This window comes from Coenobita brevimanus, chromosome 7, assembly GCF_032717465.1.
Source record: "Coenobita brevimanus isolate Jiangsu-jjx chromosome 7, ASM3271746v2, whole genome shotgun sequence".
NCBI lineage: Eukaryota > Metazoa > Arthropoda > Malacostraca > Decapoda > Coenobitidae > Coenobita > Coenobita brevimanus.
In genome coordinates, this window is record NC_136960.1 from 7,815,692 (window position 1) to 7,839,845 (window position 24,154).

The 24,154-nt window shown below is 42.4% G+C and overlaps 2 protein-coding genes across 2 annotated transcripts in view; both read left to right on the forward strand.

Annotated features, from left to right (window-relative positions):
- Positions 1-401: 401 nt before the first annotated feature.
- Positions 402-24,154, forward strand: part of LOC145405230 (uncharacterized) — a 57,953-nt gene continuing 34,200 nt past the window's right edge. Inside the window, exons 1-2 of the mRNA XM_080276657.1 lie at positions 402-421; positions 19,448-19,591. The gene's annotated coding sequence lies outside the window, so the exon portion shown is untranslated. The remainder of the gene's footprint in view (positions 422-19,447; positions 19,592-24,154) is intronic.
- Positions 19,534-21,390, forward strand: LOC145404823 (trehalase-like). The gene has a single exon (XM_080276321.1). The coding sequence runs from the start codon at positions 19,534-19,536 to the stop codon at positions 21,388-21,390; it is 1,857 nt and encodes a 618-aa protein (XP_080132447.1).

Sequence of the window (24,154 nt, forward strand, 5' to 3'; positions counted from 1 at the left end):
AGACATGAACGAACGCCCAGGATGGCATATGCGATCATAATCGTGAATGTTCGTGAATGCCTGTTCGGCACTGCTTGTTCACGATCGTTTGCCAAGTGTAAACCCTTAGGTTATAATAATTATGAAGTGCATAATAGTCGATAGGCAAAAAGGGGAAGAACGTTTGGATTCCCACGCTTGCCAAATCCTGTGCTTCCAAGTTGACTGAAATATTTGAACTGAAAATGTTGCAGCAGAGATATTGGTGAGAGCCAAATAATAATTATTAAGGAAAGTAGCGAAGATATAAACAGTGAAGAAAATAATAAAGATAATATTACACTTCTGTGTTAGAAATGTATTTAATATTAAGGTGATAATAAGTTCTCTGTTACACGATAGGGATATAATAAGACACCAGTCGACGTCATCGCCCACGGAGGTGGGTGAGCGTTTGAAGTTTTTATATTTGCCGTGTTTAGTGTTGATCTGCTTGACTCATAGGCATACTTGTGTAGTTCGTGCAGACTGTTGCTTATATAGCATGTGTAGTAAATACATTAAGCTCTGAACGAAAACTGTATGTGTGAGAGGACGTGACGTCGGTCTTGTTAGGTGAGCATTTAAAGTGGTATATTTGCATTTGCATAATATTTGTTGTATTGATTATTGTTGTGATTGACCCATAGGTATATTTGTCTAGTCCACTGTGACTCCTGAGTACGCGGTATCTGTAGTACGTATATTAAGTTCTGAACGAGAAATTTATGCGTTGACAGAGCATGTAGCCGACATTGCTTGGTAATAAGGCAGGTGTTAGGTTTGCATACGGTATATATCTCATGCTGGCGTAATTTTATATGAATAATATTTATTTTGACTGTTGTTCAGAAAGAAAAGTTAAGGTACACTTTATTTGAATCAGTGGACGCACCTTATAAAATTATTCCTCGTGATTGTCATATTTTTCTTATTTCTGGGGTGGTAAATAAACATTTCATGGAAAATTTATTTCCCCCATTGTTTTTAGCTATGTTCCACTATGTAAACTGGTTTGATTTGTCATGTGTAATGGTGGAAGGGCTAGAAGGGACTGTCCTAACCTACGATAAGTGTTTAACTAACCTAACCTAACCTAGCTTAACTGTACCTAATAATTTAACCTAATCTAACCTAGCATTCAGTTGGGACTTTGTGAAGCAAAATCCACTTTTCAGTACGACAAGTAAGATTCTTCCATTACACCACCAACAAACAACCTAGGTACGGCTTAAGGAATATGATATTTACCTTGAAGTGCTTCTGCCTCTACCGTAGGGGACGTTGATCCCTTGTGTATTATTAAGGCAAGGCCGTGGCATTGCTGGCACCCTTTATTTTGTTGCAGATACTCCAGCTGGGCCACAATGGAAGTGGAGATTTTTTTTTTTCTCCAAGGAAGAACGAACCAAAGGCAAGGAGCCTGCAAACCGTTCCTTCCAAGAAAAGAAAAAAAAAGACAATATAACAGAGAGCCAAATTCAAGATTCGTACATTTCGAGAAGCCTGGACACACTGTGTTTGAAAGACTGGAGATCATAGGAAATAGGGAGTACAGACAGAGGAGACAGTTCCAGAGTTGACTTGTTGCATAATGAAGGGTAGACTGGGAATAATGGTTAGCTCTTGAATTATAGAGTTGGACAGAAAAGGGATGAGAGTTTGTTGCTAGGCGGGTGCTGCATGCACATCGTAGAAGTGGAGGGATGCAAGCAGATAGTTCAGAGGAGCAGTGACCATTGAAGTAGCGATAGAAATGAGATTAAGATGCACAGTTTGGCAAAGAGGCAGAGGTTGATGGGAGCCAGGTAGAGGAGGAGTGTTAATGAGATGAAAAGCCTTTGACTCCACCTTGTTGAGAAGAGCTGTATGTGGAGAGCCTCCCCTTACATGAGAGTTGTACTCTACACAGAGGCGAATAAAACCCATGTTTAAAGTCAGCAGCTGTGCAGGGGTAAAGCAGGTATGGATTATGGAGTCAGGTTACCACACCTAATCTCTTGGAAGCAGATTTTACAGGGGATGTAATATGATCATTCCAAGATAAATCCCGAAAGAGTGAGACCCCAAGTACCGGTATGTTTAAGGATGATGCAGGATTGAGCTGGAGAATATCAAATACTAATTAGTGGGTACTCCTGTGGAAGATTTTGTTGGGTTGTTAGATGTAGGAACTGAGTCTTTGAAGCATTAAAACCCACAAGATTCTCCCTGTCAGAGATATGAGCCAAGGCTGACATTAGGTGTGCCATAGCCTCATCCCTTGTTTGTTGAAGTAACTGCTGAGATCGACATTGCGAGAACTGAATGGAAAGGTGTAGGGTGGAATCATCAGCGTATGAATGGATAGGGTAAGATGTACAGCTTAGAAGGTCGTTGATGAATAAAAGGAAGAGAGTTGGTGATAGGACAGGGCCCTGAGGAACACCACTGTTGTTAGATATAGGATAGCAGTGGCCATCCACAACAGTAGCTATAGAATGACCAGAAAGGAAGCTATAGATGATGGCACAGATAGATGGATAGAAACTATAAGAGGGCAGTTTGGAAATTAAAGATTCATGCCAAACTCAATCAGAAGCCTTTGAGATGTCAAGTGCAATGGCAAAGCTTTCATCAAAGTCCCAAAAGGAGGATGACCAGGAGTCTGAATGGTAGGTGAGAAGATCGCCAGTGGAGCATCCCTGACGGAACCTATACTGACGATCAGAAAGAATGTTGTTATAGGAAAGATGCTTTGAAATTTTTCTGTCAAGAATAGACTCGAAGACTTTTGAGACACATGATGTTAAAACAGTTGGGCGATAGGTGGAGGATTGGGAATGGTCACCCTTCTTTGGGACTGGCTGAATGAGGGCAAACTTCCAGCAAGAAGGAAAGGTACAAGTTGATAGACAAAGGCGAAAGAGTTAAGCTTACCTAGGCAGGGTGTAAGCACAGAAGCACAGTTCTTGAGGGCAACCGGAGGGACTCCGTCAGACCCATATGCCTTGTTAGTATTGAGGCCAGTGACGGCAGAAAGTACATCAGCTGAAGAAAATTTAATATCAGCCATGAGGACGTCAGAGGGGGGAAGTGATGGAGGAACAGCACCGGAATCGTCTAAGATGGAGTTGGGGAGAAAGTCTGAGTGAAGATATCTGCTTTATCAGTAGAAGAAATAGCTACAGAGCCATCAGAGTAGGAAAGAGGAGGGAGGGATGATGAGGTAAAGTTGTTAGAAAGGTTGTTGGCAAGGTGCCAGAAGGAGCGGGAAGAATTCGAGTTGGAGAGTTGAGAGCGTTTAGTCTATCTATCTATTCTATCTATTGCCAGACGCCATAATCCCATACGGGGTGGCCATTTGACTCTGAGTTACCGGTATTTGTTTTACAGGGAGGGGCACTAACCCTCCACCAACCCACTTGACACGTAGGGAGCACGTATGGTATGGATGAAATTATTTTTAGCAGAGCAAAGAACAGACGTAGCATGATTCTGGACAGAAATATAAAAATGATGTTATTCAGGGGTGCGTTGGCTCCGGTACCTTTTGTAGGACCTTTCCTTGTTGTGAACAGCATTAGAACAAGTGTAAACCAATTATTATTATTTTTTTTGTTTTTTTATTTTTTTTAAATTGCTGGGCACGACAAGGTATAACCCGAAACTCCTGGTTAGTCCAGGATGGTAGCCTGAAACTTGTCTAGTTCCATCTTGAATACCTGTGTTGTCACACCCGTGATGTTTCTAAAGTGTTTAGGAAGGCAGTTAAGTGTCATGCCCTCATTTTTGATAAGTTATTGTACTGGAGTCATGATTTTGGGAGGGTATACCAATGGTAGGTGAGTTTGGATACATTTTCTCTCAGTTCTTGCTTCCTCTTGTGGTTCTGTTGGTAGGATGGGCTCTGTCTTGGGTGGTGCAATTAGATGCTCTAAACTTTTTCTTGTATAATTTTCCATGTACCGGTATGATAAAAACAGTGAGAAATTTGCCACCCTGAAAATACAGGAGGGCTAGTTAGAAATATACAAAAAAATGTACCGAAGCAATATGATTTGAATTGGTAAGGTCCTTTTGCCGCTTCAAGTAAAGAATACCTTTACCGAAAGAAATGATTAGTTTTTTTTTACAAAGATTTGTTTGTTTTTGTTTTTTTTTACAAAAATTTTGTTTCTACAGTTTTATTGTTATTTTCCTTATGTAAGCCGGCTGAAGTGAGCAGCGTGGCCTCAGGCCCTCAGTTCCAAATGGTGCAGTAAAGGTATAATTCTTAACCCCCATCCGCCAGGCAACGTGTATACCGACATATGTCAAAAGCGGGCTTTTTTGGGGCTGCTGGGTGACGTATACATGCAAGTGTCTTCCCGCCACCATTTGAACTGGTGGCCATTTCATCTCACCTCCAAAGGGTAGGGAGGGAGTCCCTCTAAATCATACGGGTGAGATTCAGTCTGTCCTGTGCCTTTGCCAGGTGTATAATGCTTTCTTCAGGTTCCTCTTTGTCTGATTCCGTCAGCGCTGTCTTTAGTCAGTTCCATCATCCACCCTGCCAAGCCTTTTTCCAAGGATACTAGAAAAGGGTTCAGTGATAGTGCTATAAGGCATGCCTTGGATGCATCAGTGTCTAGTTTATCTAGTAGTGGAGTAAGTTATCACATTGAGAGCAAAACCATTGTCGGCTCCGCAGGCAAACGCACAAACACCTCATGCTCTCGCACCGAAAATTAGGTCTCTTCCTTAAGTCATTACTCATTAATGCTACAAGCTACAGACCTGGGGATACTTTCATTCACGAGAGAAGAGTTGTTGAGTAAAATGGTCATTAATTCGTTTCCCTAAGTGCTATACTTTCAGAGATACAGTATTAAGATTTGAAAACAAGCAATTTTCAGCGGTTTCTGAGAAATTGCCAGTGGTGAGATAATGACTGTGTTAACCCTTTAAACGCGGATCATCGCGTTTGCGATGCTCGGCAAAAAGGACATAACGGCGGAGCGTCGCATTTGCGATTCTAGTAAATTTTGAATAACCGCGGGCAGGCAGGCTCCAGCTAGTATTGTCTGTTAGTACCACCACCCTTTAGCTACGTTTAGCACACTTGACCTTTGTACCACTGACCTCCGTTGTTGCCAAGTATCGCGTTTTTCCCCCTTTCCCCCCCCCACCACGGCCCCTGCCAGCCTGGCTGTGATACATGGCAGCGCTCTGAGTGCTCAGAACTGTAAATCTACACTCTCCTCTCACAAGCAGTTTATGCTAATAGGAAACGCTTGTTTCCCCAGTTGTAACACTAGCTTTTTTTCTCACGGTTTGCCCCTGTTTAGCGTCAGTTTACCGCAGGCTTTCAAAGTGACATTATGGCGAGTTCTAGCTCTTCCAAGTCAGTGCAAGCGGCCGACAGGAACGAGAATAAAGTGACGGGCGTAAGGCAGAATAAAAAGCGCGCCGTGGTGATCTTTTGGGAAGTAATATGATTGAAAATAATGTAGTATACATGTTTTTAGCTGTGAAAATGGAAATGTTTGTTGAGTGACGTGGAAGATCGCGCCGCACTGCATGTCGGCCGTACGCTCCGTTGATTTTAGCCTTATTTTCAGTGCTTATTGTACAAATACGGATTCCTAACTACCTTTACGTTGTAGTATAAAGTTTACTGTGACAGAATGAGGCTGTGGTAGAGGGGAAACCGGGTTGCTGGAGGTGTGAAAGTGAAGATTTGGTTACCCAACTTTGCAGGTCTCCACAAGTCCTTGGGTAGTCCACGAAGGCTCAACACCTGTCTCTGGAAAAAGCTGAATGTAAGTACTATCTGCCATACCAAGTATAATGTTCTAGGGTTAATCTCTGATTTTTGGCGAATATTTTCCTACAGGTACTCAGAAAGGAGGAATTCAGATTAGAATGCAGAAATAGGTTTTTGGTGTTGGAAACGTTGGAAGAGGGGGAGAGAAGTGTAGATGAGATGTGGGAGGATGTGAACAAAGTTTTGCATGAGACTGCTGAATGTACGATTGGAAGGAGACATAGATTCAGGAGAAAGAAATGGATATCAGAGGAAACGTGGGATATGATAAAAAAGAGAGGTGAGGCTAAATTGAGGAGTGAGATGCAATGCGTTGATGAACGAGAGATTGAATTAGCAAGAGCTGCGTACTGGAGTTTGAATTCAGAAGTAAGAAGGTTAGCTAGGAGAGATAAAAGAAGATGTGTGGATGAAAAGGTTGCAGAGACTGAAATCCTAATAAACAAAAATGATGGACAGAGTCAAAGAATAGCATATGAATCGATTAGAGAACTGAGTGGTAATGCAGGTAAACGCAAGGAAATACCGATTAGAGACAGGGAAGGAAATTTATTGACCAAAGATGGAGATATTAAAAATAGATGGAAAGAGCATTTTGAGACAGTTCTTAATAGACCAATACCACCAGAAGAGGATATACCGTCTGCTCAGGAAGATTTAAATATAGAAACAGGAGACTTGAGGCTTGCAGAAGTGGAGAAAGCAGTAAAACAGTTAAAGAATAATAAGGCACCAGGGGAGGATGGTTTATTTCAGGAAATGTTTAAAGTGGAGGGGGATAGATTAATAATGATCTTGACCAAGCTATTCAATAAGATATGGGTGACGGGGTTACTACCATCAGTTTGGAAGAATGGTGTAATTGTTAAAGTTCGAGAAGAAAGGAGACCTGAGTGAATGTGGTAATTGGAGAGGAATCTCTTTGTCACCGATAGCTTTGAAAGTTTTCAGTAGAGTGTTGTTAAATAGGTTGGAGCCGGTGGTTGAGGGTATTCTGAGGGATGAACAGGCTGGTTTTAGAAAGGGACGTGGTTGCAATGATCAGATCTTTATAGTTAGGCATTTGATGCAGCAAGTTAATGAAATGAGAGTACCGTTAAGTCTTTGTTTTGTTGATTTTGAAAAGGCTTTTGATAGTGTTTCGAGAGAGTCTATGGGGAAGATCATGAGACATTATGGAATACCAGAGGAGTTTGTGAGGGTCATTATGAACATGCATGAGGACACATTTTGTAAAGTGATGGTTGATGGTTGTCTGAGTGATTCGTTTTGAAGTCAAGTCGGAGTAATTCAAGGTGGTGTTCTATCGCCTTTACTATTTATATTGGTCATTGATTACATTATGAAACGTGTTGGAACAGAAACCGGTGCAGGTATACTTTGGGGAGAGAACAGGAAACTTTTGGATTTAGATTATGCAGATGATATAGTTTTGATTTGTGATGGGCCAGAAGAGATGCAGAGAGTGTTGGACTGTTTGGTGAGTGAATGTCGCAAGGTGGGTTTGGTTATTAATTGTGGAAAACTGAAATAATCAATATGAATATGGAAAATGCGCAGGAATGTGTAATTGGAGGTATGGTTGTAAAGCAAGTTGATAGGTTTAAATATTTAGGTACTTATTTAGCCAAGGATGGTTCTTTGAACTTTGAATTCGAGGAAAGGTTAAAGAAGGCTAATCAGGCAATGGGAATGCTTAAAAATATTTGGAATAATAACAATTTCTCTGTGCATACAAAAATCAAACTTTATAAGGTAATGGTTAGGAGTATCTTAATTTATGGACACGAGTCTTGGTACAGCACAGTGACTATGGAAAATAAATTCTTGGTGTTTGAAAATAAAGCACTTAGAAGAATAGTAGGAGTTAAGTGGTGGGAAAAGGATGCAAATAGTAGAATTAGAGAAATAACGGGAGTGCAGCCGATCGATGAATATGTTAGATTCTCACGATGGAAGTGGCTAGGACATGTGTATAGGAGACAGGGAATAGTACGAGGTACACCAAGGTGGGTGGCACCTGGTAGGAGAGGTAGAGGAAGGCCAAAAGAGACGTGGGTGAGGACAATGAGATGGGAAGCTGGAGATGAGTGTTGGGGAGATCTTGAGGAGTTAGCACAAGATAGGATGTGGTGGTGTGAGTTCATCGAGGCCCTATGCATCCCCGAGGGTGCCACAGGAAATGATTGATTGATTGATTGACTCAGACCGCGATACAACCCCGCCACTCGGGGGAGAGCGACTGTACACGGCCACGTTTAAGGGGTTAAAGATAGCCCGGTGTTTGGATGTTAAAATAATGTGATCTCAGTGGCCATTTCCATTGATCCTAAATTAAGTAAATAAGGCTTGAAAATGCAAATAAGGATACAAGGCTAAAAAACATACTGGTAGATTTTAACAAGTAGCTATGAACAGTAATATTCCAGCGTAATTTAATTTTTATAGTGGTAGGTGGTGGCGACCATCATCCACTCACTTGATGCAGTGCTACCTATTTCTTCCTTAACCTTTATCATTCTTTTTCTGTGCCTGCCCTCCTCTCTTCCTGTTTCTCCCATCTTTCCTGTCACTTCTTATCTCTTTTCTTTCCTTTACAGGCGGCTTTATATTCAGTGACAAGCCAAATGGTTTCCTGTAAGCCAAGAAACCATATACAATGCAAGGTGGTAACCATATAACCAAACCATACGTGCTCCCTACGTGTCAACAAGTGGGTGGGTGGAGGGTTAGTGCCCCTCTCCGTTAAACATATAACTCAAAGTTAAATGGCCACCCCTTACGGGGATTATGGTGTTTGGCAATAGATAGATAGATTTAATTTCTGTGCTTGGATAGCCCTAGTGCAACCTCATTTCTATAAGTTTTTATGAGAAAACTTAGTGGTGATGTAATTAAGATGCAGACTTTTTTTTTTTTTTTTTCCCATATTGCATTCTGTCAGGGTTAGTACTTGGATGGGTGACCGCCTGGGAACACCAGATGCTGTTGGCATCCCTACGTCAAGTGGGATTGGTGGAGGATTAGTGCCCCTCCCTGTAAAACAATTAACTCTAAGCCCTTGGCCACCCTGTCTGGGATACATGGCGTCTGGCAATGAATGAATGAATGCATCCTGTCATTAATAAGGTATGGTACTGGCCAACATACTGTAAAGAAAAACTTCATGGCTAGAGACCAACATTTAAATAACATAACCTAACTTAATGTATATGCAGTAGCAAATGGAACAAGGAGCTCTAGAATCATCCTTCCCACATCCATATTTACCAAGTGCTAAATGAAGTATTTGCACTGGAAAAGTTGTAGTGATCCCCTCTAATTTGGCCTGAAGATGTGAAATGACACACTAATTTTTTGGTAAGCCTTCAAGAGACATATTGACCACCTCTTAAAAACTAACAATATTTGGCACCACTGAATTGAGTCAGTGACTTTTTAAAGGTGTACAGAAGTGCATTTTGGAGTATGAAGAGGATCCATTTGTGAACAGGGAAAATATGATTCCATAAGGGTTAGGCCTAGGTTAGATTTGATTAAGATAAGTTTGGTTAGGTTAGCATGAAGTAGGTTAGGTTTAGATAAATAAGGTTGGTTAAGTTACAGAAATTTAGGTTAAGTTTGGATAAATAGGCACCAATAAGGGTAATTTCATTCAGAATTGGCATACTAAAATGGCATCTGTCTGTCTTTGGTGTCATTAGGTATTATAAACAAGTACCGCATTCTTTTCGCCACATCGGGAATAAAAATGAAACATGAAAATGCTCTCAGAAAACACAAAGAAACCTATGAAGAACAATGGTAAAGAAAGAACAAGATAAGTGGATAATGAGGTGGTCCTATATCTCCTAAAGGATTGCTCGGTGCGATGAAATACCGAATTGGCACCTTTAAAAGGAAAATATAATTTTTTTCATCATATACGTTCATCTATCTATCAATCTATTGCCAGACACCTCAATCCCATTCGGGGTGGCCACAAACAAATCGCCTCCACGCCACTCTGTCCCCTGCCATTTCACTGCCACGCTCCCAACTCACACCCCCCTCTCTCATATACCTCTCCACCCCATCCCTCCATCTCATCCTCGGCCTCCCCCTCCCTCTTCCCCCCTCCACCTCACTCACATACACTCTCTTCGTCAGTCTTTCACCCTCCATCCTCTCCACATGGCCAAACCACCTCAGTGTATTCCTCCTAACACTTCCTATCACATCCACTCCTTTATATCCTCATTTGTCAGCCTGTCTCTCCATGTGACTCCACAGGCTCCTCTTAAATAACTCATTTCCACTGCTCCCACTTTTGACTTGTGTCCTTCCAGCAACGTCCAAGCCTCACCACCATACGTTAGAGTTGGTATCACGATACTGTCATGTAGTAACTTTTTCACTTCCATGCTCACTTCCCTGCTTCTTGTCATTGCTCTCAAGGAACCAGCAACCTTTCTTCCCTGCTGTACCCTTTCAAGCACTTCACCCTCCAAACCTCCATCCTTACTCATCACACTACCCAAGTACTTAAACGTACTCACATTTTCCAATTCCTCATCATCCAATCTCGCTGTACATTCACTGACTTCACCTCTCTCAAAGTCCATAACTTTACTCTTCCCTACATTCACCTTTAGATTCCGTTTCTTACACACTCTTCCAAACTCATCCACCAAGCCTTGCAGCTCTCCTTCATCTTCACTCAACAACACAGTATCATCTGCAAACAACAGTACAGGGAGTTTCCAAACACTACCCTCTCTCACCAGGGCCACTCCAACATCCACTGCCCTACCTTGTACCTCTTTTATTACCCCATCCATGTACAGATTGAACAACCATAGAGACATGACACATCCCTGTTTCAACCCAACCTTCAAAGAGAAAAATTCACTTAGTTCACCATCCACACGCACTGCAGCCTTAGCACCATCATACATACTCTTCACAGCATTCAACAACTTCCCATCTACTCCATATATTCTTAATACTTTCCACAATCCTTGTCTATCCACCCTGTCATATGCTTTCTCCAAATCCGTGAAAGCCGCATACAACTTCTTTTCCTTCTCTAGAAACTTTTCCACTAAAGATCTAAGAATGAATATCTGATCTACACAACCTCTGCCCTTCCTAAAACCTCCCTGTTCTTCTCCAACTAATTCCTCTGTTCTTTCTCTAACTGTCAGTAAATATCCTACCATACACTTTTCCTATTATACTAAGAAAACAGATGCCCCTATGATTACCACACACTTCTTTTTCCCCTTTTCCTTTGTACAAGGGAATAATTATACCTGACTTCCAATCCTCCGGGACTCTACCTTCCTCCTAGGCCAATCTGCACATTTTCCACATCCATTCTACTACTATCTCTCCCCCATTCTTCAGCATTTCACCACACACTTCATCAATTCCTGGGGCTTTCCCCAATTTAACTTTCTTCATTGCTTCCACAACTTCTATCCTACTAATTTCTTCTTGTCTTCTCACCTCCCTCCTTCTCCCAGCCATTCACCAGCCACTTATACTCGCATTACTTCCATCCTCTATGTTCAACAATTCCTTAAAGTGTTCTCTCCATCTGCTCACTTTTTCTCCCTTCTCCACTAGTAATCTACCATTTTTATCTTTCACTCCCCTGCTAACTTCACTTCCACTGTCTTACTCTTTTCACCTCTTTCCAAAACATTTTCTTACAGTCCCTCCACTTTACACTCAAGTTCCTTCCAAATTCCTCATCCACTCTCTTCTTACTCTCTCTTACTAATCTTTTCACCTCTCTCTTTCTTTCTACATATAACTCTCTCTTCTGCCTCTCAACTTCTTCCATGCCCCTATTTCTCATCCATTCATTGTATGCTTTCTTCTTTTGTGCCACAGCCTCTCACCTCTTCATTCCACCATGCTGTTCCTTGCACACCCCTCCATCTTCTCTTCATCCCACACACCACATCACATGCTGCACATATTTCTTCTGTAAATATCCTGCACACACCTTCCACGTCCCCTATCTGCTCCAGTTCATATTTGCCCAATCGTTCCTCTACGTCTCTCATATTCTTTGCCTTTTTCTCATTCTCTTGTAACTTTTCCACTCTCCTTACAAATACTCCTTCTTCCCGTCCTTCCCTTCTTCTATTTCTCCATTCTGATTGGACCTTGATTCTGGCCATCACCAAGTAGTGGTCAGAAAGTCCACTCCCCCAACCTCTATAAGCTCTTGCATCCATTACACATTTTTGCATCCTTTCATCCACACACACATAGTCAATCATTGTCTTCCTTTCATTCAGTTCACCACCCACCCTTCTCATAACTTGCCATGTATACCTGTGGATCATTTTATGCCTGAAGAGGATATTGGCTATCACCAACCCCCTCCCAGCACAAATGTCCACTAACGCACTGCCATTCTCATCTATCTCAGCAGGCACACCCCACTCACCAACTGTTCCATCCACCTTCACATTCCCTACTTTACCATTCATATCACTGATCAAAAACACTCTCTCATTCCTTCCAAACTTTTCTATGCACACTTCCACACTTGTCCAGAACTCTTCTCTCACTCTGCTTGCACGATCTTGCGTTGGCGCATACACACACACAATCGCCCACATTTGTATTCCAACTTTCAATTTTACCCACACAATCCTTGACCCAACTGATCCATACTGTGTTATGCTCTTCTTCCATCTTTTACTCACAGCTATACATACTCCTTCTTTTGCCCTGTCATTCTTACTTACTCCTACACATATACCCCATCCATACTCCCATTCTCTCACACTCTCACCTCTCCATTTCGTTTCAGTTATATCGCATACATCAACTTTCGCACCCTCAAGCACCTGGACAATCTCTCTCTCTTTCACCTCATCATTCGCTCCCCTTACCTTCCAAGTTCCGAATACCATGTCCTTTGTCCTGTCCTTGGTCATCATCTTTTGGTCAGTCCTTGTCCGAGGCTTATTGTTTGTCTTTTTAGTTAGTTGTTTTCCGGGGAGGGGCACTAACCCTCCGCCAACCCTTTTAGCCGCCATTTATGACAAGCAGGGATACTGGGGGAGTATTCTTGAAAAAAAACCCTACCCCCAGGAATCAGGTCAAAAAATTGGAAAATGAGGTGGCCCTATATTTCCTAAAGGATTACTCGGTTTGATGAAATACTGAATTATCGCTTTTCATCATATTGGTTCATACACATCTAATAATCAGAAATCATGTCAAAAAATTGTGACAGTTTAACTATCAGTAAGAAAGAACAAAGAAGAAAGGTTGCTGGTTCCATGAAAGCAGTGATAAGAAACAGGGAAGTGAAAAAGTTACTATCTGTCTATCTATCTATTGCCAGATGCCTTAATCCCATATGGGGTAGCCACAAACAAATCGCCTCCATGTTGCCCTGTCCCCCACCATTTCACTGCCCTGCTCCCAGCTCTCATATACCTCTCTACTCCATCCCTCCATCTCATCCTTAGCCTCCCCCTCCCTCTCTCGCCCTCCACCTCACTCGCATACACTATCCTCATCAGTCTCTCACTCTCCATTCTTTCCACATGGCCAAACCACCTCAATGTGTTTCTCCTAACACTTCCTATCACATCCACACCCACACCACAATGCTCCTTTACATTCTCATTTGGCAGCCTGTCTCTCCATGTGACTCCACAGGCTCCTCTTAAATAACCCATTTCCGCTTCTCTCACTCTTGACTTGTATCCCTCTAACAACGTCCAAACTTCACTTCCCTACGTTAGAATTGGTATCACAATATTGTCATGTAGTATCTTCTTCACTTCCATGCTCATTTCCCTGTTTCTTATAAGTGCTTTCAAGGAAGCAGCAACCTTTCTGCCTTGTTGTACCCCTTTAAGCACTTCACCCTCCAAATTTCCATCCTTACTCATTACACTACCCAAGTACTTAAACGTACTCACATTTTCCATGTCCTCATCATCCAACCTCACTGTACGTTCACTGACTTCACTTCTCTCAAAGACCATCACTTTACTCTTCCCTACATTCACCTTTAGATTTCATTTCTTACACACTCTCCCAAACTCATCCACCAAGCCTTGCAGCTCCCCTTCATCTTCACTTAACAACACAGTATCATCTGCAAACAACAGTACAGGGAGTTTCCAAACACTGCCCTCTCTCACTAGAGCCACTCCAACATCCACTGCCCTACCTTATATCTCTTTTATTACCCCCATCCATGTACAGATTGAACAACCATGGAGACATGACACATTCCTGTTTCAACCCAACCTTCAAATAGATAATTCACTCAGTTCACTATCCACATGCACTGCAGCCTTAGGACTCTCATACATACTCTTCACAGCATTCAACAACATCCCATCTACTCCGTATATTCGTAACACTTTCCACAATCCTTGTTTATCCACCCTGTCATATGCTTTCTCCAAATCCATGAAGGCCATATACAACTTCTTTCCCTTCTCTAGTAACTTTTCCACTGAAGATCTAAGAATGAATATCTGATCTACACAACCTCTTCCCTTCCCAAAACCTCCCTGTTCTTCTCCAACTAATTCTTCTGTTATTTCCCTAACTCTGTCAATAAGTATCCTACCATATACTTTTCCAATTAGACTTAGAAGGCAAATGCCCCTATGATAACCATATACTTCTTTTTCCCCTTTTCCTTTGTACAAGGGAATAATTATACCTGACTTCCAATCCTCCGAGCCTCTACCTTCCTCCCAGGCCAAGTTGCACAACTTCCACATCCATTCTACTACCATCTCTCCCCCATGCTTCAGCATGAGAGTATTGTGATACCAACTCTAACATATGGAAGTGAAGCTTGGACCTTGTTGGAGGGACAGAAGTCAAGAGTGAGAGCAGTGGAATTGAGAGGAGCATGTGGCGATACATGGAGAGACAGACTGACAAATGAGGAAGTGAAGGAGCATTGTAGTGTGGATGTGGATGTGATAGGAAGCTTTAAGAGAAACACATTGAGTTGGTTTGGCCATGTGGAGAGGATGGAGAGTGAGAGACTGACAAGGAGAGTGTATGTGAGTGAGGTGGAGGGGGGGAGAGGGAGGGGGCAGCTGAAGATGAGATGGAGAGATGGAGTGGAGAAGTATATGAGGGAGGGGTGTGTGAGTTGGGAGCGGGGCGGTGAATTGGTGGGGGACAGGGCGACAAGGAGGCGATTTGTTTGTGGCCATCCCTTAAGGGACTGAGGCGTCTGGCAGTAGATAGATAGATAGATTGATTGATAGAAGAACCAGGATTCAGAGCGAAAACGTGCTAAAGTTAGCGGATATTTCCCCTTTAGATCGCCAGCATGCCTTGACAGACTGCTGTCTTGCATAAGTATTGATTGAAAGTGCAAACAAAGACACAGTAGGTACCCACAGTACACGAGTTTATGGGCGGCATCGGACGTCACGTACTAGGAATTCGCATACTGTGAATACATGAACTTATGGGAAAAATTACATATGGGCGGCACCCCCCTTCATGGGGAACCCTTGAGATGCCTTTCAGACCTAAGTATTGTACTGTTCAGGGAAACTATCTAAGACATATTACCTGAGATAAAGTAAACCAACAAGATTATGGCTTTACTAGGTAAATCAACAAGGAAATGGCATAACTAAACCAACAAGAATATGGCTGCTTTCCTCAACCCAAGAGGACAGCAGACATGATGGAGGTAAGAAGAGGATCTGAGGCAGAATGAGGCACCTAGTGTGCATCTCGTGCATCACCCACTACACCACCCGACACACCACCTTCCTCACCACTTTCGTCACCAGCACTTTTGACACTTTCACCACGTAATGCACTCACTTCGTTCATAAACCTTTCAAAGTCTATTTGTTACACCTCAGACATCGCATCATCCTCTTGATCCTCCTCGGGATATGGCTCTTCTGATGTTGAAGGGAGTGATTCCTCACTTTCTTCAAGCCGAAGGAAACGGATGATGAGTGTTTGCTTCCATCTGTTTACTTCCTGGTTGTGCTTGTCAGTGTAGTAGTGGAAGGTTCTGTTCAGTGAAGACATCACCTCCTCCACTCGCAACTGAGAACGTTCAGTGTCCTTGAATTCTTCCTTGAATTTATCAAGGGCACTCAGTACCCTCCATCATGGTCAAAGCTTCTCTCTCGATCACTGATGCTGCCTTTTCTGTTGCTATCTCCTGCTCTCCGTTGGCCTCATCCACTTGCTGGATGAATTCCTGGGGATCCTGCTCTGCTGCTGCCGATTGTAAAACCCTGATCTCCTCCAGTGTGACGGCCTGAAACCCGGGCACAGCTTGTGCAGTTGTGAGAGTGGCTGCCTCAGCAGCGGCCATGGACTGAAAGCTGCTTCCTGGTGCAATTTCACACAGGTGCGGTACGAGGAGGCGCCAAGCACAGTTAATTGTTGCATTGGTTATATCTGCCCAAGAAGACAACAGGAAGGTGATGTCATCCTTGAGGTCGAATGACCGCCAAAAAGCCGTAACAGTCTCAACTGGAGTTGAAGCTGGTGGTGTGGGTGCTGTGTATGGAGCAGATGAAGCAGGTGAAGTGGGTGGCAAGTCCAAACCATCCTTGGCATCCATGACATCACTCCCAACTGTGTCCAAGTTAAGAATTGCCTGAAGTTCCTCACAGTTGTCAATCTTCCTGCAGAAGTGATTATAGAGGCTTTGGTGGTATAGCTGCTTGACCGTTGCAATCAACTCCTGGTCTAGCGGTTGGATGAGAGAGGTCGTTCTTGGGGGCAAAAAAATGATCTTGCATTCCTTGCTGAGGTCTGCTAGCCAGGTTGGATGACTTGGGGCATTGTCGAGGACGAGAAGCACCTTGAAGGGGATACCAAGTTCCCAGGATTTAGCCTTGGCGTCAGGGATGATGTGCCGCAACAGCCACTCGGAAATGATGCTACTCGTCATCCAGCCGTTGGTGTTGCTGTACCAGTACACCCCGCTATCATCCATACAGCGAAGATTCTTGTAAAACGTGGGGTGTGCTGTGGTATGAACCACAATAGGCTGCATCTTGTGTGAGCCTGATAAGTTCACGGCGAACATGACCGTTATTCTGCTGCTGTTGTCCATTTTTCTCCCCCGGGCCCGGCGCTGTTGTTTACTGATATAAGTAGACCAGCATAGCCTTGTAGTATAGGGCCTTTCCATCAGTGTTGTAAATTTGGTCCCTGCTGTAGCCACCCTCGTCGATTATCACGTTTAGGATGGCTGGATAATCCCTGGCTGCCATTTCATTCGCTGACACACGCTCCCCGGTGAGGTAAATGTGACGTAGGTCCTTCCTCTTCAGGAAGCGGCAAAGCCATCCCACGGAGGCTTTAAATGGTTTCCTGGCAGCAATCTTCAGAGCTGCAGCTTTGTAGAAAATCTTGGCCTGGTCCCTGATGTAGCGCCCGTTCAGTGGAACTCCTTCCTTCTCCTTCCTCAGGATAAATGTAGCCAGGTACCGCTCCATAAGAATTATTGCCCAGTTAGTCAGCCTGCTCCCCCCGTCCAATGCCCCCATCCCATATGTCTTAATAGTCTTCTTTATGGCCTCCCTGTTCGCCCATATTGTTCGTACGGACGATTCCGCCAAGCCGAGTTCCTTCCCAATGGCCGTGTTACCATTTCCACTCTCCTTCTTCATAATGACTTCCATCTTCATGGCATGGGTGTTGCACTTCTTCTTTCTCAAGGAGGGGGCAGACACCCTGGCTCACAAAATAACAGCCTCAGAGTAAACGAGGACGTAGCTGGAACAGCGAGTGTACCCTCTGTGCGCATGTGTTTCCTCAGCTGGGACTCTCACCACCCTCCAAGTGGCGCATATGGACATCACGTGATGAGTGCACAGCATTGATGTCACAAGATTGGCGGAGTGTAGGCTACCGTTATCACTTCTTGGGGGGGCAATGTTGCGTACTTGGGGTAACCCTGAATTTGGGCCACTCTGTGCTGCCCGTCTCGCCTACAAGGAGTTCAATTCACGTATTAATAAAATATACACTAAAAAAAAAAAAAAAAAAAAAAAATAGGTCCTCGTGTACAAGCGGGATCGCGTGCTCGGAATTCGCATACTGTGGGTACCTACTGTATTTTGCACATCGTCAGTTTCTTTACAAACTACAAGTCTGTCAGGACGAGTTGTCAGGCTAAAGGTGATACACTTTTGCTAACTTTAGCCAGTTTTTGCCCTGAATCCTGATCATTTACTAACAGTGAAATTAAACATAAAGTTCTGACCAGAGATCAGATAATTAAGTGCATACCTGGCATGAACCTAGGTCTATATGGTTATAAAAATTATATTTTTTTCCAAGTAAAAGTGCTGATTCGGTATTTCATCGCTCCCAGGATTGTTTTTTTTTTTTTTTTTTTAACAGCTCAAACTTACCCAAAATTGATAGGTTCCATAAAAGTCTGATGTATATGACTTCTGTTATGGTGTGTTTGATTTCTGTTAGTACCCAATACTATTTTGTAATTCTAGGGCTACACATAGGACTAAAAGGTAGCATTGTTAGGATTGATAGGTGCCAGGATTAAGGCTGAAAAATGCCCCAGAGGAGTCATTCCTGCCAAACGATAAAAGATTGTATTAAACTGCAACCTCTAGATGATTTTATTCAACATAAGATAGACAAAGGGTAATGAAGTACTATATCTAACCCCTCCAGTTTGAAAAATCTATCCCAAAACATGGAGAGCTAGCCAGATAGTGGCTGCATGAGTATGGGGGAGGGGAACGGGAGACCAGGTGAGTATGGGAGTGATTGGTGCCTCATGCTGTGGAAAGGGGGAAGGCCATCTTTCATGTGTTTTGAGCCAGTGTTTCATGTTATATTAACTTTTCGGACCTAAATGGCTACTTATGTCCTCTAACACCAGATGGTTTTATTCAGTTTAAGATGTTCTCTGACTGAAGAGGTTAATGGAAAAAAAGAATTAACTGTGGGTTGGAGTACAGGCAGACCCTGAGATACGATACCTCTAGATGCGATATCCCAGCATAGTGATGGGGGTAGAAATACCTGTACCGCCATACTCCGCCGAACGATGGCCAAACCCCAGTATAACGATGGGTTTTATTTTGTTTTTAAACTGATTTTGATGTTTTAGACTTAAGTTTTTTGTGTAGTTTGATTTGTAAACTGTTTTTAGACTTAGATTATTGTGTTTTAGTCATAGGTGGGGTCAACATTGTCATTTTGGGGTACAGTTTACCAAGTTTGATTTTTTCCAGACTTATTTTCGATGATTTTCAGATTTTATTTTTGGGTTGGTGAGGTATAAACTTCTTTAGGCTTAGTTTAGCTTGTTTTAAAGCTTTTGGGGATTTAGGTTAGCTAGAAACTTGTTTTTAGACTCATTTGGGTGGGTTTAGGACTTGGCTGGGGGGGAAACCCAAGGCTCAAAAATGCATCCCTATACTTTACACAGTAAATCTACCCTGAGATACGTTACCTCACTTAGCGATGGGTTTTTGCCCAGCCAATTGCATCATTAAACCAGGGTATGCCTGTACTTGTATTATGTTTAAGCAGCTTAGTGAAATATCATTTCAGAAACAATTGAAGCTCTGTACAGTGCTTTTGAGTGAAAGTGCAGCTGCTATATTGATGTTCCTTCTGTTGCAGATTAAGGAGTTGGGCAGTGTAAGCAGTTAGGGGCTCAGAGAATGTTGCATAGACATAATGGGTCACTTTGGTTGGTTGTAGTGGTGATGTGGGTGGCAGAGTGTGCTGCAATATACTCAGGCCAGCAGTCTATCACAACCAGTGGTATGCTTCCACACAACTCCAGTGATGCATGCAAGGTATTTTGTAATTCTAAAATTTTGCACACTGTCCAGATGTCACTCATTTTCAATGATAGCAAACACTTCGTAGACATGAAACTGAAAAAATCACCTGAGGAAGTGGAGAGGAGATTTACAGATTTTCTCAGTGAAACTAAAAATAATCCTAGCAAAAATGAGGTTAGGAAGTTTGTTGAGGAAAATTTTGAAGAGTCAGGTACTGAATTTGTTACCTGGAACCCTGGAGACTGGAAACCACAACCACAATTTATTAATGATGTTTATGATATGTCTTTAAAGAAGTGGATACAGAAAGTAATTGTCAGGTGGAAAACTCTTGGCCGGAAACTGTCCTCAGATGTTAGAGCCAATGGTGATCTCTACTCACATATATACATTCCCAATCCTTTCATTATTCCTGGAGGACGTTTCACGGAACTTTATTACTGGGATTCCTACTGGATAATTGAGGGGCTGCTGCTTTGTGAGATGTACGACACTGCCAAAGGAATGATACAAAACTTCCTGTACCTAGTTAATAAATTTGGATATGTGCCCAATGGTACAAGGAAATATTACATTGGAAGATCTCAGCCACCTTTCCTAACCTCCATGGTCAACTTGTACTGGAAATACACAAAAGATCTTACATTTTTGAGTGAGGCAGTTGGATCTTTAGAAAAAGAATACAGATTCTGGCAGGAAAATAGGTCTGTAATAGTAAACATAGATAACAAAAAGTACCAGCTATTCCTGTACAATGTGACTTCCAGCGAACATCGTCCTGAATCGTATTACCATGATGAGATGCTGGTCAAAGGGTTCAGCCAAGAGGACAAAGTCAGGGTTTTCTCGGGCCTTAAGTCAGCAGCAGAGAGTGGGTGGGATTTTTCATCACGTTGGTTTCTTGACAATGGAGAACGGACAGAAAGCCTGACAGACATAAACACAATGTCTGTTGCCCCAGTGTGCCTTAATAGCCTGATGGGTCTCAGTGCTCATCTACTTTCACAGTTTTTTGAGCTTTTAGACAATAAATCAAAGAGTGAAACATACAAGTCCTTAGCAAAAGAGATAAACACAACCCTGAGCCGTGTGTTCTGGAGTGACCGTGATGGAGTGTGGATGGATTACAACTTGGTTAAAAAGGAGCTTATCCCAGGGTTCTATGCCTCAAACCTGATGCCCCTTTGGACAGATACATATGGTATGGAGAGATCTCCCAAATTCGTAGTTGAGCAAGTCATTGCTTACCTGGATCGCAATAATATCACCAGTTTTCCTGGTGGCATACCTACTTCACGCCTGAACTCCAGTGAGCAGTGGGATCTTCCTTTTGGCTGGGCCCCCTTGCAGTACTTTATTGTGCTAGGCCTACACAAAGCTGGGAGACACAACCTACGTGCTGAAGACTTGGCATTCTCGTTTGCCCGTGAGTGGGTGTTGAACGTGTACCAGACCTACCTCAATCTCATCCCACACGAATTGCTGGAGAAGTATAAAGTAACGGAGGTTGGAACGAGTGGCGAGGGAGGCGAGTATCCCACACAGGTTGGTTTTGGTTGGACTAATGGAGTGATAATGAAGTTCCTTAGTTTGTATGGTCACAAAATCAAAACTCGCCAAATTTTTGATGCTGTGCCATTGACAATTGGTGTTATTCTGTTGGTTGTGTCTTTGATCTCAGTTGTCTGTTACATACATAGGACCAAAGTGTTTAAGAAGGGCAGATGGGGAGAAGACATGGTGGAGGAGGATGAGCGTACTATTTTTGTGCCTTGATAGTGCCTAGTGGTCCATTGGGTTAAGGTGCTCCAGCTGGATGTTTAATAAGTTCAGGTGGGAAAAGGATAAGGTGGAGAATGATCAGAATAGTATTTTCTTTATTTTATTATTGCTACCACCAACTGATTTTATTCAAGCTAATAGTGATCTGCTGACATGAATGGATTTGCTAATAATATATTTATCCCATTAAAATAAAGTCTCCATTCAGCAGAATAAAACTGCCTGGAGGCAGCAAAAATAAAGCTAACATAAGCACACTAATATATATATATATATATATATATATATATATATATATATATATATATATATATATATATATATATATATATATATATATATATAATATATATATATATATATATATATATATATATATATATATATATATATAATATATATATATATATATATATATAGTGTATACTGTAGTGTGTTTATAAGTATATGTTAGCTTAAGTTTTGCTGCCTCCAGGCAGTTTTATTCTGCTGAATGGAGACTTTATTTTAATGGGATAAATATATTATTATCAAATCCATTCATGTCTGCAGATCACTATTAACTTGAAAAAATCAGTTGGTGGCAGCAAAAATAAAACAAAAAATTTGTCAGTCAATTGAAGGAGGACCTCCAGCTGGATGTGGCCTATAAGGGTTTAAGTCCAAAAGGATGTTGGGACATAATGCTGACATAATGTCCATGAGGGGAAAGCAACTGGTCACTTGAGCCTTAAGTGTATGGGCTTAGTAACCTAGCCCTTGGCCCCCTGAACTCATGGTGGATCAATAAAGGATAAAAATTTAGGCCAGTAGACTGTATAAATTGGGACAGTATGTGCTACTTCGGATGGTTGTACAATGAAGTAGCTACTTAATGTTGTCATAACAGAGTAAATGATCATAGTCTCTTAAAATACAAAATTGTAACCATCAATCTGGTGACATTTTGTATTTCTTGTCATTTATAAAGGCTCCAACATGCTTGCATGTGTTAGCCTTGGTCATCTAATGGCAGCTTTCCATGCTGCTCCTTCTCTGGCAGCCCTGCTATTCAGTCCTTTATCCCAGAGGTCACACTCCCACATCCCAAGTCTTTTTCGGTCTGCCTCTTGCAACCGCATCCCCAGCGATATCACTTCTTATCCCCCGCACCCAGTTGTCATCCTCCATTCTCTCCATATGTCCAAACGTTGTCACTTTATCCCTCCTCATCACAACACCAATACATCCTTGCTTTCAACTCTTCATTTATAAACCTAGCTCCCTCAAGCCTCACATCCAAGGAGGCACTGCACATCCACGTGGTTGTTATTTCTGTATGTTTGAGCCTACAAATATCCTCTTCCTTTACTGCCCAGGTCTCACTACCTTACAGCATTACACTCCTAACAAATGCTGCAGACAAAGATCCCTTAGAACAGAGAAGAGACGACAGCTCCCTGAACTTCCTCCAAGCACTTCTTACCTGAACCATAGAACTAACTCCAGCCCCACCTCCAGCATGTAACATAATCCCCCAAATAACAAAACTCTTCCACACATTCAAGAGACTCACCTGCAAGATAAATCCTTTCATTCCTGACAGTCTTTAGCTACCTGCTGTCCCTGACACACCTCACATGTGAAATCAGCATTATCTTGCGGTGTGCTTCTAATACCATTACGTTACTTATGCATCAGCTTATCACAGATACTGCACAAGTAACAAGAGGTAGACTACTTCCCATGCTCTTGTGGCAAACCACACCTGTCCACTTTCCTGCTGCTTTGACGGTACTGCCACCAGCCATGGTTATCATCACTTTCGTTCTATCCACATTTACTGTTAAACCCTTGTACCCCATGCTTTCCCTCTGCTTTCCCAATCTTTCCTCCACATCCCTTTCATTTCTTGCAGTCATCAACATACATCGTCTCCCATAGGAATCAGTTGCTGAAGTCACTTGAGAGAACTTCATCCACCATGACAAACAATAAGGGCTTTAAGACTGACCCAGATGCACGCCAACATTCACAGAGGCTCATCACTCACATCTCCATTTTCTCTCACTTGGGTGCAAGCATCCACATACATACCCTTAACCACTCTAACCAGCCACTCCTCAATCCCAAGCTTTCTCATTGCCCACTTGACCACCGCTCTTGGGACTCTGTCAAAGGCCTTCTCCAAATCAGCAAAAACAAAGTACAGGTCACCTCAGTTTAATGATGGGATACACTAAGAAAAAACCTATGGTTGGGTGGGGTATCTTATACAGTGTTGGGGTAGATTTAACACGTAAAGTATAGGTGTGCATTTTTTAGCCTTGGGAATCCCCCCCCCCCCCCAGATAAGTCCTAAACCCACCCAAATGAGTCCAAAAACAAGTTTCTAGCTAACTCAAACCCCCAGATAGCTTTAAAACAAGCTAAACTATGCACAAAAGCAGTTTATAACACCTAAACCCAAATAAAATTTGAAAATCATTAAAAATAGATCTGGAAAAAATCAAACTTAGTAATGTCCCCCCAAATGACAATGTTCACCCCACCTATGACTAAAACATATTAATCAAAGTCTAGAAACAGTTTATAAATCAACCTAAACCCAAAATTTATGTCTGAAATACTATATCATCAAAATCAGTAAAAAAAAAAAAGAAGAATCGTAATACTGGGGTTTGGCCATCGTTTGGCAGGGTAGGGTAGTATTTCTAGCCCCATCGCTAATCTGGGGTATCACATATGGGGGTATCATATATTAGGGTTTACCTGTCTG

Excerpts from the sequence above, each read along its gene's own strand:
- LOC145404823 (XM_080276321.1), top strand. The coding sequence starts at position 19,534 with ATGTGGGTGGCAGAGTGTGCTGCAATATACTCAGGCCAGCAGTCTATC.